Source organism: Hakea prostrata, chromosome 9 (assembly GCF_041222555.1).
Source record: "Hakea prostrata isolate BN-2017 chromosome 9, UWA_Hpros_2, whole genome shotgun sequence".
Classification (NCBI taxonomy): Eukaryota; Viridiplantae; Streptophyta; class Magnoliopsida; order Proteales; family Proteaceae; genus Hakea; species Hakea prostrata.
This window is the reverse complement of record NC_142608.1, coordinates 12110187-12122496: the sequence shown is the minus strand read 5'-3', so window position 1 is coordinate 12122496 and position 12310 is coordinate 12110187. Positions and strand designations below refer to the sequence as shown.

Genomic DNA, 12310 nt, shown 5'->3' with positions numbered 1-12310 from the left:
TTGTTTCTGCAAAAGAAAAAGATGTCGACGAAGAGAAAGAGAGGAGGAGGAAGTGGAGAACCGAAGGAGGAGGATCCGCTGCTGGAGCTTAAGCTCTCCACTGAACCAAAGAGCCCTGATCCATGGGTTGTCAAGAAAAGGCTCACGAAAAGTGATTTGGGTCGTCTGAGTAGACTTATACTGCCGGCGCTCAAGTGGTGAAGCATGTCCTCCCATCTCCGAGTCACGAGCAACTCGAGAAGATGTCAGGAAATGGCAGCTTAAAACTGAACGTGCTTGACTCGGATACAGGGACAAACCATTCCTTGAGCTTCAAAAAATGGCGGAGTAGCGGCTCTTATAAGCTTGGCCTGAACTGGAATTCTGAATTTGTGAAGAGAAGACAACTTCTGAAGGGGGATGAAATTGGGATGTTTTGGGACAATTCTGTCGGAGGATTCCGTTTCTCGGTCACAGGGAGAGCCGGTCGCTGTGAGTGCGCACATCACTGCCTGTGCCTGCGCCTGTGTCAGCCTATGCCGCAAGACATGATCATGTGATTCATACATATCCAAGAAATCTTGGATATTTTGATTTTTGGCTTAGGTTAGGTTATTCAATGTGTATACAATGTTTTGTAAGAAGGGTGTTCAATAATTCTAGTAGGGTTTAGCAAGAATAGAACTCCAGTCTTCTGTAATGATCATAATGAATTTAGTTTAAATGGTTTTGCTGTTCTCAAGATTTGTTCAGTTCAAATTGAATTGAGATTCACTGTGAGTATAGAAGCTTAGTTTTTTCAGAGTTCGATTGATATTCCTAGTATGCAAATCAATTTGCAATTTTTTTTTATGGGTTTTCCCCTGTTATTTTCATCCGGGGACTTGGGAGATACATCAAAATTCATTCTTCTTGGAACCAAGAAAAGGAAGAAAACCAAATAAAAGCTTTCTTCTTGCCTTGGAAGAATGATGCTCCAACAAACGAAGAAAATTGTTTGGCCGCTCCGCTTCCTGCCATGGGACGCAAATTCCAAAATAATGGGAAATTCAGATTTTGGTTGGAAACTGTGGAAATCGTCCAAAGATAACATTTCACATATGGTCATTCAGCGGCATGTGCTAATAGAGCTTTTGCCGGTTTATGAATTTGGCAATGTACAAATGTTTTTGTTCTCTTTGTCGTTTGGATGGGTTTTTTCTGGTTGTAATTTTAGTTTTTAGATTCGCTTAATAGGCCCTGTTCAGATCCTACACGATGGAATTTCCTCATGGTTTTTAAATTGGATATGGATTTGAATTGGAATTGACTGTTCCAATCCTGAGTCTTAAAACCCCTTTTATTTATTTCTACTGCAATATCGGTTGTTTTGAATTTAGGTTTTTCAATCAATTTTCTTTTCAGGGTCAATAAAGTACCTGAAAATCGATGAAACTTATTTGGTTGTTCATGGTTTATGTTGTCTACTTTTATCTTTGTAATTGAATATGTAATTAACTTCTTTCTGCCCTTATTTTCTGCTTACTTTTCCAGATGGTGGATGTGTTCATGTCAGTTCGACTGCTTCCCAATATGTTTGATTAGGCCAAATGATGGATCCTCCAAGACTCATTTAACAGCATGTCTGGTTTGGTAAAATTAATTTGAAAATGGTCTATGAATACATGGATTTGAAATCAATTGCTAATGCTACCGTTTGAGTAACAGGAGGCTCGGGGTGTGGAAGACAACTTGGTCTCTAGCAAGAGCAAACATAGGAACACACATCCCGGTTGCAAATTGCAGCTGAGGGTAGTGTTTCTTTTCTGATTTGAACGGACCACCTATGCTGGTTAAGAAATAACTTAATTGTATTTGAAGGGATCATATTACGTAAATTATATTTTAATTATTTAAAAATTTTATGGAAAATTTATATTGTGATGTATGTAGGCATCACCAATGCATATTACAGAGATGCAGTTCATGCTCTCGTGGTCTATGACACAACAACGAAAGAAACTTTTTATAATGTACAAAGGTGGCTCTGTGAAGTAAGGGATCACACAGACTCCGACATTGTTGTAACACAAATCTACCACATTATAAGCAATAAAGCACTAGCAGCCAAGTCAACCAATCTTCCAGGTCAAGATACTATTTTCCAGTGCAGGAAAAAATTGTTCTTTCATTTGAAGGACAGGACTTATCAGTCTTCCAGGTCAGGTTCTCCCATTTTTCTTTTCAATTTTCTCTTTTAATCTAGCTCTTTGTTGTTCTTTTCCCTTGTTCTATGTCTATTCTCGCTGCAACTAGGTTTGTTTAATCATGGAATTTTGTTCTCCACTGTTTGGGGAGGTTGGATATAAGGGTTGGAGTCCCAAGTTTTTCTATATCCAACCTCCCCGAACACCTAGCTCACCCCTCTTCATCGGTACGATGTAGCGACTAAGTAAGTATTGTTCGAGCACCTTGACTTTATTCTTTATATGGGTTCTATGTGACCTCACTTTGTTGATGTGCTCTTTCTCAGGATGCTCTGCAACCTTACCCAAGCTTTGGGTTCTTGCTTGGAGACAGCACATCACGACCACCTGTCGGTGCACAACTTTCAAGAGAATTTGAAGACCGAAAGCTTGGTCGAGAAGGAAGCTTCCCTTCTGACAAGAGTGGTTGAGCTGGAAGGGGCTGAGCAGGCGTCGTCTGAGCTCGTCCAGAAGTTGGAGCAGTAACTAAGAGAAAAAGATAAGCTGCTAACAAAGATGTCAAGCCAGCTTGAGGCTGTTACCAAGGATAGAGGAGCTTCTTCTATTATATGTTTTGCTATAGTACAAAAATGTACCTAGTTAATTAAGCAATCAATTTGGTTATTCTAATCTACAAAAATGAGTTTTTTTTGTAATGAGTGTAAAGTAAATTAAGATCTATTTGATTATGAGTAACAAATCAGTTTGCACCTGCTCCAACACAAGCAGCTATCACCAATGCAGTAATCACTTGAGAGAGAGAGAGAGAGAGCAATCGAAGTTTATAATAAAAATTTTAATTATGTACCCATCAAGAATAAAAGAAATTCGCAATCCGCTTAAGCCACCATACCAAATCAAGCAAAAACAGGATAAAGTAAGTCAATCGATGACGAAGGAAGAGAACAATGCCCAAGGAAACCAGACAAAGGATGCTTGCAGCAACATTTGCATATGCAATTAGAACAACAGAAAAATCCTGCAAAAAAAAAAAAAAAAACCAGAAAATTAGAACAACAGAAACATTGGCTTTCTCTCTTCTTCTTTTTTCCCCCAGCTAATTGGAGAAGGTGATTTCAAGGCACAAAGATGGTTTGTCTTTCAATCTGATTACTGTAAAGCCTACTTTTTACATTTCAAAAGACAATGAATGAACTGGGACATGCAGATTTTACCCAAGTCTAACAGCGTGCATTTTTCTTGGTAATAGGCTCAAAACCAAGACATATATGAAATAAATTAACCAAACATCATTTAAGTAAATGAAATTAATTCATCTACTTGAGATATTACTCAAATTAAGTATATATGCCTCTATTATTCACCCAAAAACAGAAAGTTAAAAAAAAATCCTAGAAGGATAAGAATCTCTCACTTCCCCGTGTTGGTGCGAATTTCAACTTTTAGATGCTGGGATTCTTTCAGAATCTAAAAACCCCATAAATCCTAGTATAGTAAAACACTGCCAAAAACCCAAAGTTTAATAAAACATTCATGTGTTCTCAAGTTGAAAAATCATTTCCATCAAGTGCACTTATAAATAAAATTTATGCCTAGGTTTCATCGACTCAGAGAAATCAAAGTATTCTCATGATTCTGAGGTTACTGAAAAAAATCAAAGTATTCTCAAAAACCAAGAACAAATACTGAAAAAATGCAACAAACCTATCTGAATTAAACTTGCCTAAGATGAAAGGAAGCATAGAGACACAAATAAGTGAACTTTCTTCTTCGCCAAGGCCAAGTGTCTTAGGCATCCGGCAAATGACCAGCAACAACTATACATATCTAACATTACCAAATTTATCGGTTCAAAGCTTTGATCATCTTCAAAAACCAAGCTTTGATTATCTTTAGAAAATGTTTTTAAGTGTAGAACTAGTAATAAAGGAGTGGAAATCCAACATTTCTGGTCACACATGGCTCTTAATGTTCATGGCTTGATATTGAGCCATAGACACAGGTGTACCATTGCTAGGTTTGGGGGGCCCTCCCCCTGGTAGGGTTACTTATATTTTCAAGCATTTCCCATGTCAAGTTAACCTCTGCTCAGCCTCTCCAGGTTTATCACTCTTTTAACTGTTTTGGGGAAGGTTGAACATTATTGTAAATTCAAATACTTTAGGCTACAACTCAAATACTATATTCCTACCCATTAACACATTACCAATTGTAAAGTTCTTTGAGGTAAACCACGGAAAACAAATGCTGCTATATTCAACTTTATAGGATGCTACAAGACTGCATATGAACACAAGAAAAAAGAAGCAGAAAAATAATAGAGGAAAAGAATTGAAGACATGGCATCTGATTATGTACCAGAAACCAAACTTACACAACAACGTCGCCACCTATCACCGGAAATTCAATAGACAAGCATACAGTTTAGCATAGCAGAGTGGTTGATGAGTGGACCAAAAAATACCTGTGATAGCAGAAGAATGATGATAACCAACAGAAATTTGTATCACATTCTTTTTCAGCCCTATAACTTCATCTGACTCCTGCAAAATCCTAGGAAGGATTAGTAAAAGAGTCAATAAAAACTATAAAAAATTGTTAATACAATTTAGCACAACTTATTCTTTTTGACTCTAGTGTCAATAACCGGAGTTGAGTAATTGTGATGAAAATCTATACCTGAATAGATGAATTAGAAAGCTATATCACTTTCACTACCAGTCCTAAGATGTTCTTCTTTTTGTTTCCCTGACAGTTTGCATCCCAAGAATTTTCATACTTGAATATTATATATCCTATTAGGTACAAGTTTCAACTTATTAAGTAGACAACACTAATATTCCTCAAGGATAAAACGGATAGGTTAGACAACACCAGCAATCATGTGTAAGAGATTAACCTAGATGAGAACAAATCAAGCTGGGATATTAAAGTTCCCATGTCCCACCTCTACTGGTTACAAGAAATAGCAGCTATGTCGAAGATAAATATGAAATATGATTTGACCATGTACTCAAACATGCAAGTTCGAACAGGGGTTGAAAATTCCAGAGTCTAGATTGAAATAGCCGGGAATCCCCAAATCTGACAAAATCATCACCGCAAGTGTTATAACTCAAGTAATACAAGGTAATACTTCATAGTGCAAGCAAAGAGGGAATCTACTCAACGAATTCTTGCTTACTTGTTACCACATTCAGGCACCGACACGGCGCCTCTCTTAAGAGGTGATGCCGCCTTAGCTACCCCTTGCTTGCTTTTCACTACACGAAAGTAAAAATTATACAAAAAAAAATTAAGAAACCAAGCTGCAATTTGATAAACAAATTTTAGAAGGATACAGAGATGAGAACCTCAAATCTCACGAATCTAAAGCAAAATGAAGATTAAAACTATTGTGACAAACGTTTGAGAGACCTACGAGCTAAGAGGACTGGAGAGATAGCGTGAGCGAGAGAGACCTGCGAGCGTGAGCAACCAGAGGCAGAGATAGCACGAGCTGGAGGGAGAGAGCGATAGCTGTGATGGCGATACTGCAAAACAAAGGGAGAGAGCCAGAGGGAGAGGGACAGAGCATGAGTGAGAGGGACAGAGAGACCAGTCGAGAAATGAAAGTGGGAGAATGAAAAGTTTGAGGGCGAAGAGTATATTTGATATTCGGCGACGGTTCAGAAAAACCGTCGCCGAAAATATTATTTCGCTACATTTAATAAAGAAGTGTGGCTAATTTAAGACTTTTCGAAATAAAAATTTCCTGCCATTTGGCTACAGTTAGTGTAAGAGAAAATGTTTGGATTTACAGTTTCAGCCACGGTTTTTCAACAAACCGTCGGGAAATATGTTTGGATGTAGGCATTTTATGCATTTTCGGCAACGATTTATAACAAAACCGTCACCGAAAAATACCGATTTCTAAGTGTTGCCCTACTGTTATTTCCTACGTTTTTAAATGAGCGTGGCCTTATCTTGATATTTGGCGACGGTTTCCGATAATCGTCAGGGAAAAGGATTATTTGGCGACAGTTATTACTGTACATTTGGCGACGCTTGGGAAAAAAAAGCGTCGCCGAAAATGAGTTTTTTTGTAGTATGCAAGCCGTGTGAAAATTGTGTGGAATCTATATGGCATGTATTTCTTTCATGTGATTTGACGAAAAGGATTTGGGTGGCAAGTCCCTTAGGATTAAGAACGAAAAGACTTTCAAATACATCAATCAGTGATTTGTGCAACTCTTTCATCCTAGATTTTGGGCTGGACAAACCATCAAAAAGATGGATGGTGTTCATTTTTATAATCACCTGTTACTTTATCTGGAAAAAACAGAACAACAAACTTTTTGATGAAGTTATCCCCAACCCAAGAAGAGTGCTAAATAACATAATAAATTGGATCCATGATTTAAGTCTTAAAACACATGAAACAGTTGAAACCACACATAACCAAACACAAGTAAAGACATCCCAACCAAATATTTGTTTTTGTAAAAGACTTACTAACTTAAATCAATGTCCAACTTTGGTGTGTGCAAGGGTACATAATGCAAAGCTAGACAATACAGATTAGCATGTGGGATTATTATGTGAAGGACAGCTAAAGTATCTAAGTACAGGAGGACTAGGGAAGGGAAACATCGTTAAAGCATCATTGATTGGATTGAAGGATGGAATAGATCAAGCACAACTCTACAACCTTCAACTACAAGACATATGGTGTAATGAAAAAAAAGTGCTAAATTTACTTCTCCCACTTAATCACAGCAGTTGGTCGATAGCTTTTGTCCAAATTTTTGTAAACATAGTATGTAACATTAAGGATACAAACGTTAATGGTTTTTATGATACCACACTCCACCAATGGCTTACGTATTTAGCATTTGTGTCATCCATAGACCATAACAAATCATTAAATGTAATAGACCCTACTAGTCTATGTATTTGCTATCCTAATTAATATCAAGCTTTTGTTTAGTACAAATAATAATAATAATAATAATAATAATAATAATAATAATAATAATAATAATAATAATAATAATAATAATAATAATAATAATAATAATAATAATAATAATAATAATAATAATAATAATGATAATAATAATAATGATAATAATAATAATAATAATAATAATAATAATAAATAAATAAATAAATAAAAACTACGTGTTGACATTTTAATCGTTTTATTTGTGAAGCTAAGTTTGAAATTTAACAATTTAGTAATTTTGGTAGTTATTTAGTAGAAAATCCAAAAAAAATAATTACATATCTCAAGTAAAATTTTTTATAAACATAAGAAAAACAAATACAAATAAGTAACTTAATCGGATATTTTTATCGACCAGATAATAAGCAGTGAGAAAGTGGTATATCATATCCGCATCCTATTAGTGATAAAAAGTCTTGAATATTTGCCACGGAGAGGTCTTGGGTTCGCACCCATTTGGCAGCATTAATTTGAGGATGTAATCGTGGTGCGTGCAAGTTGGCCCGAATGAACCTCATAAAAAAAATGTAAAAAAAAAAAAAAGAGTTAACTTTGGCCAAAAAAAGACGGATTTTGATACCCCTAAACAAATGCGAACATAAATTCAAGAGCAAATTTCAATTATCCTTTTTTTTTATTATTATTACCAAAAAAAACAAGACGAAATGGCCTAGAATAAGCTTTAATAGTATGAAGTGATTTTATGATTTTAGTATTCATGTAGAACCAGTTGTGCATGTGAGTGTTAATTAAGCTCTAGCACATAAATAAGTGATCTATATTAGGATACATGTTGAGTCCAAGCTCCAAGGCCTAGCCCAACAGGTAATGGGCCGGAGCAAGACTCCATTTAAAGCTTAAGCCTTGGACCCTAAAATCAACGTCTTCTCCATTTGTCTTCTGCAACGCTACAAAATCCCTGTCTCTCGTTCTGCCCCCGAACCCTTTCCCCGTTGGTTCCCAGCACAGAAGGTCAGATGAATCGTGTTTGCTCAAGAATGTACAAGTTTTACTCGCAGTCTTGGAATACCAGAGCTTTTAGGATCCTGTTCTACTCAACAGAAACCCTTAATCCCTCTACTTCAGCTGAAAGGCTGTTCAAGAGGATTTCTCCATTGGGAGATCCTAATGCTTCAATAGTTCCATTTCTCGATCAATGGATTGAAGAAGGAAAAAATGTCAGCAAAAGAGAACTTCAATCGATGATTAAGAGCCTCAGAGAATACAGACGATACAACCATGCTCTTCAGGTACTGCTCTCTGCTTCTTGTTTCCATAGTTATTTTCTGTATTTTCCCCTTTTTTTCACTCAATCAAGCGCAGGTTTAGGGTTTGTTTTGCAATGGGTACAATTTCTGATCAGTTCCAGCATTGTCTTCTCAGTATTAAATATTTATTTGGAGTTCAGCATGGAACTAATCAGTCATGTCTTCTTTTAAATTTTCTTTTACCCTGAAAATGGGAATAGTGAAGCTGAAGCAAGTAAAAATTTAAAACTTAGCTGATGGAATAAAACTCACAATGAACATTATTACCCATATGTATTATTGGCTATGCATATGGAGACAATCACCATAATAATGCTCCTCAGGTTAACATGCATGGCTTGGTGGCTGAAGCACTCCTGTTTTCCTTTCTGCAGCAACTCACTTTTCAGGTAGAAGACGAGTAAAATTATTGAAATTATTAATTATTAGCTCCTCAGCTGCTTCACGATGTAGGTTTTCTCATTTATTTCCCCCTCAGATTGTAGAAGAACATTTTATTCTTAATACAGAACTGATTGGAGGGCAAGAATCCATGTAGCCGACCCATTTAGTTGGGACAAGTCTTATTGTTGTTGTTGTTGTTGTACAGAATTTTGCTGCCAAATTTGTATTGACTCCGCATTCCCTGATTAATTCCTTTGTAGTTTCTGATTGGACATACCATTTTGTTCCATTACTCGTAAGTATTCAATATGTAAACAAAAGATATGTGGTAAATTATCATCTTGCAGCTACTTTCATATGCTTAATTCACTGAGTTATGATAATAATAAATACTAAGAATCCCCTGAAATCTTTATATCACCTAACGTTGTTTCTGGCTCGTCTTTTAGGTGTCTCAGTGGATGAGCGATCGTAGGTACTTTGACCTATCCACATCTGATGTTGCTGTTAGGCTGGATTTGATTGCAAGAGTTCATGGCGTAGAAAAAGCAGAAGAGTATTTTAATAACATTCCAAAACATTTAAGAATCTCCTCAGCATATGGTGCTCTTCTGAACTGCTACACATATCATAAATCTGTGGAGAAAGCAGAGGCTCACATGCAGAAGATGAGGGAGTTGGATTTTGTGGTGTCTTCAGCATCTTACAATGTGTTGATGAATCTATACTATCAATTGGGACAGCATGAAAAGCTAAATTCCCTGTTTCAAGAAATGGAACAAAAGGGCATGGTTCCAGACAAGTACACGATCAGCATCTTGCTAGGTTCATTTGTAGCCACTTCTGACATTGAAGGAATGGAAAAAATTCTAGAGAGGATGGAAGCAGATCCTAAGGTAAATATGGATTGGAATGCTTATGCTGTTGCTGCAAATGGGTACATAACAGCTGGATTTATAGACAAGGCATTGAAAATGCTGAAGAAATCAGAGGAAGTGGTAACTGGTAAAAAACGTAGGCCTGCAGTTGATTTCTTCCTCACTCTGTACGCTAAAATAGGAAAGAAGGATGAAGTGTATCGAATATGGAATCAATATAAAACATCAGAAAAGGTCTATAACTCAACATACTTGTCCATGATTGATTCACTGCTGAAGTTGGATGACATTGAAGGTGCCGAGAAGATCATAGCAGAGTGGGAATCTAGTGGTACTGCGAATGATTTCCGTGTTCCAAACTTGTTACTGGCTGCATACTGCAAGAGATGTCTTTGGGGGAAGGCTGAAGACTTTATAAATAAGGCGACAGAGAAGGAGAAGAAACCTCACCCAAGTACATGGGACTGTTTGGCAACTGGCTATCTTCTGGATAATCAGATGCCAAAAGCATTGGAAACAATGGAAAAGGCAATCATGGCAAGTAAACCAGGGTGGAAGCCAAATTGTTCCACATTGGTTGCTTGCCTGGAATATTTGAAAGCACAAGAAAATACAAAAGGGGCAGAGGACTTCATTGGTTTACTTAGGACCCAAGATACCTTACCCTCCAATGTTTGTGATGAGTTGCAGAAATATGTTGAAGATGGACAACTGGAATCCGACAAACTTCATCAGATCATAAAGGGGTCTTTTGGAGATAATGAAGGCAGGGAATCCCCAAAATGATGTTGCAAAGTTGCAGCTGATGTATGATGTAAGGTATCTTAGAGCTCATATTGACCAATGGTTATGATGCCACCACTTCGACTGCCACCAATTGACCTTCAATAGAATTTACACATTATTAGAAAGATGTAAATTGAAGCATGAAGGAGACCAATGAGGAGGGAGGGAGGGCAAGTTGTTGTTCATATGGACAGTGCATGCAAAACTGCTTATCAGAATTGACTGCTGGATTTAGTTGTGTTGGTTTTTGCTGTTTTTTTATTTTTATTTTATTTTATTTTATTTTATTTGTTTTCCTTCTATTATTAGACATTCATTTCTGTTATGAAAGTTGTTCAAGATTGATTTGTTTTCCTCTATAATTCAGGTGTCACTTGGTTACTGTGATTCATTCACTGCTGAATTAAGCACAACTATTGAATGGCTCTCTTCTAACAAAGGGGTCACATAGAGATACTTCCCTCTGGTTAGAAAAGATGGACCTCTTAGTTCAAGTTGTAATGTCTTATTCTCTTGAAGATTAGGTCTGCTAAAGAGTTATGCTAAGTCGGGGTCTTGCTGGTTAGTTATTTCATTGTATCTGGGTCCTTGTTCCATTCTTCTTATAGTTTTTGCTTCTCATATGGTTATGCTTGTCTGGGTTACTCTATATATCTTTGTTGCTCTGTATCTTAATGAAATTAATTAAGTTTGTCAAATAAAAAAAAAACTACAAATCTAAGTGCCTCTTAGTATTTTGTTAGCATGTAGTTCACATCAAAGGACAAAAATTATTTAGGAAATTAATATCAGCTGTCTCAGTGTCTTATTTCATTATCTCAGGAATGTTTATTGTCCTTAGTGAGAATTTTGTTTTCTCCAAATATGTGAATTTTTTTTTTTTTACTCCCTTCTGGTTTGTTACCAAAGATGTTGTGATAAGCCCCTAGTGCCGAAGGTGTATACATATACAGGCCATAGGGGATCATCCCCTAACTGCACATGAAGGTGTATGCACATAGGGGCCACAGGGGATCATCCCCTAATTGCACATGAACATGGAAAGGGCTGAATCACCTAGGCCTATGTGGAAAGGGACAACATTATGGCCTACGTATAAAGTGGAAGTTAGGTTTTGGGTTTTGGAATAAGAATTGGAGGGAGGAAAAATTAAAGTAAGGAATTGGTGAGCAAAGGTAGAGAGAGCATGGGTCTAGGAATAGGAGAAAAGAAGGAAAGAACATAAGTTTCTGCTACTGCAAATTTAGGGGAGAGCTACCCAAATTGAAGGCAACATATAAATTCTCCTAATCTGATCTTTGAACTTCTATTAGTGGATTGTTAACTGGGGTCTTAACAAGGTGGTATCAAAGCTCCAAACCAATCCTAGGGAATGGTCAAGAGCAAGATGGAAGGATGAATTGATGATTTGGAATCGATGGTAAAGGAATTGCAAGGACAAGTGAGTGGCCTGGCTCAAAACATGGGGAAAGAAGCACAAGCTAATTTGGAATTTTCTAATGAAATATGTACATACCTGTAGCAGGGAAAATCGATTGATGTGGGTCCCCAATCGCCAGAAGTCTCGGTGGAAAATGCTCAAGGAAGTGTTGATCCTCGGGTTGGAAGTATTGTAATGGACCACAAGCTTACCAAGAGGATAATTGACAAGTTGGAGATTTGGAGAGGTGGCGGGAATTTTTGCCAAGGCATTTGGAGATGTCAAACTTCACAGGAGAGGATCCCTTGGGGGTGGATTGCTAAGGCCAAGACATATTTCGAGTTTGAGATTGTCAAAGCAGCCACCTTGTGTTTCGATGGAGCAACACTTGGTTGGTTGAGAGTTCATGAATTACAAAATTC

The 12310-nt window shown here is 37.0% G+C and overlaps 1 protein-coding gene across 1 annotated transcript; it reads left to right on the top strand.

Annotated features, from left to right (window-relative positions):
- Window positions 1–8055: 8055 nt before the first annotated feature.
- Window positions 8056–11084, top strand: LOC149004674 (pentatricopeptide repeat-containing protein At2g20710, mitochondrial-like). Its single transcript, XM_089168695.1, has 2 exons — window positions 8056–8402; window positions 9254–11084. Exons 1-2 carry the CDS (start codon window positions 8130–8132, stop codon window positions 10466–10468), a joined length of 1488 nt encoding a protein of 495 aa, XP_089024821.1. The 5' UTR covers window positions 8056–8129; the 3' UTR covers window positions 10469–11084.
- The last annotated feature ends 1226 nt before the right edge of the window (window positions 11085–12310 follow it).

Excerpts from the sequence above, each read along its gene's own strand:
- LOC149004674 (XM_089168695.1), top strand. The coding sequence starts at position 8,130 with ATGAATCGTGTTTGCTCAAGAATGTACAAGTTTTACTCGCAGTCTTGG. Across the intron at positions 8,403-9,253 it reads GATACAACCATGCTCTTCAG|GTGTCTCAGTGGATGAGCGA; the intron begins GTACTGCTCTCT and ends CTCGTCTTTTAG.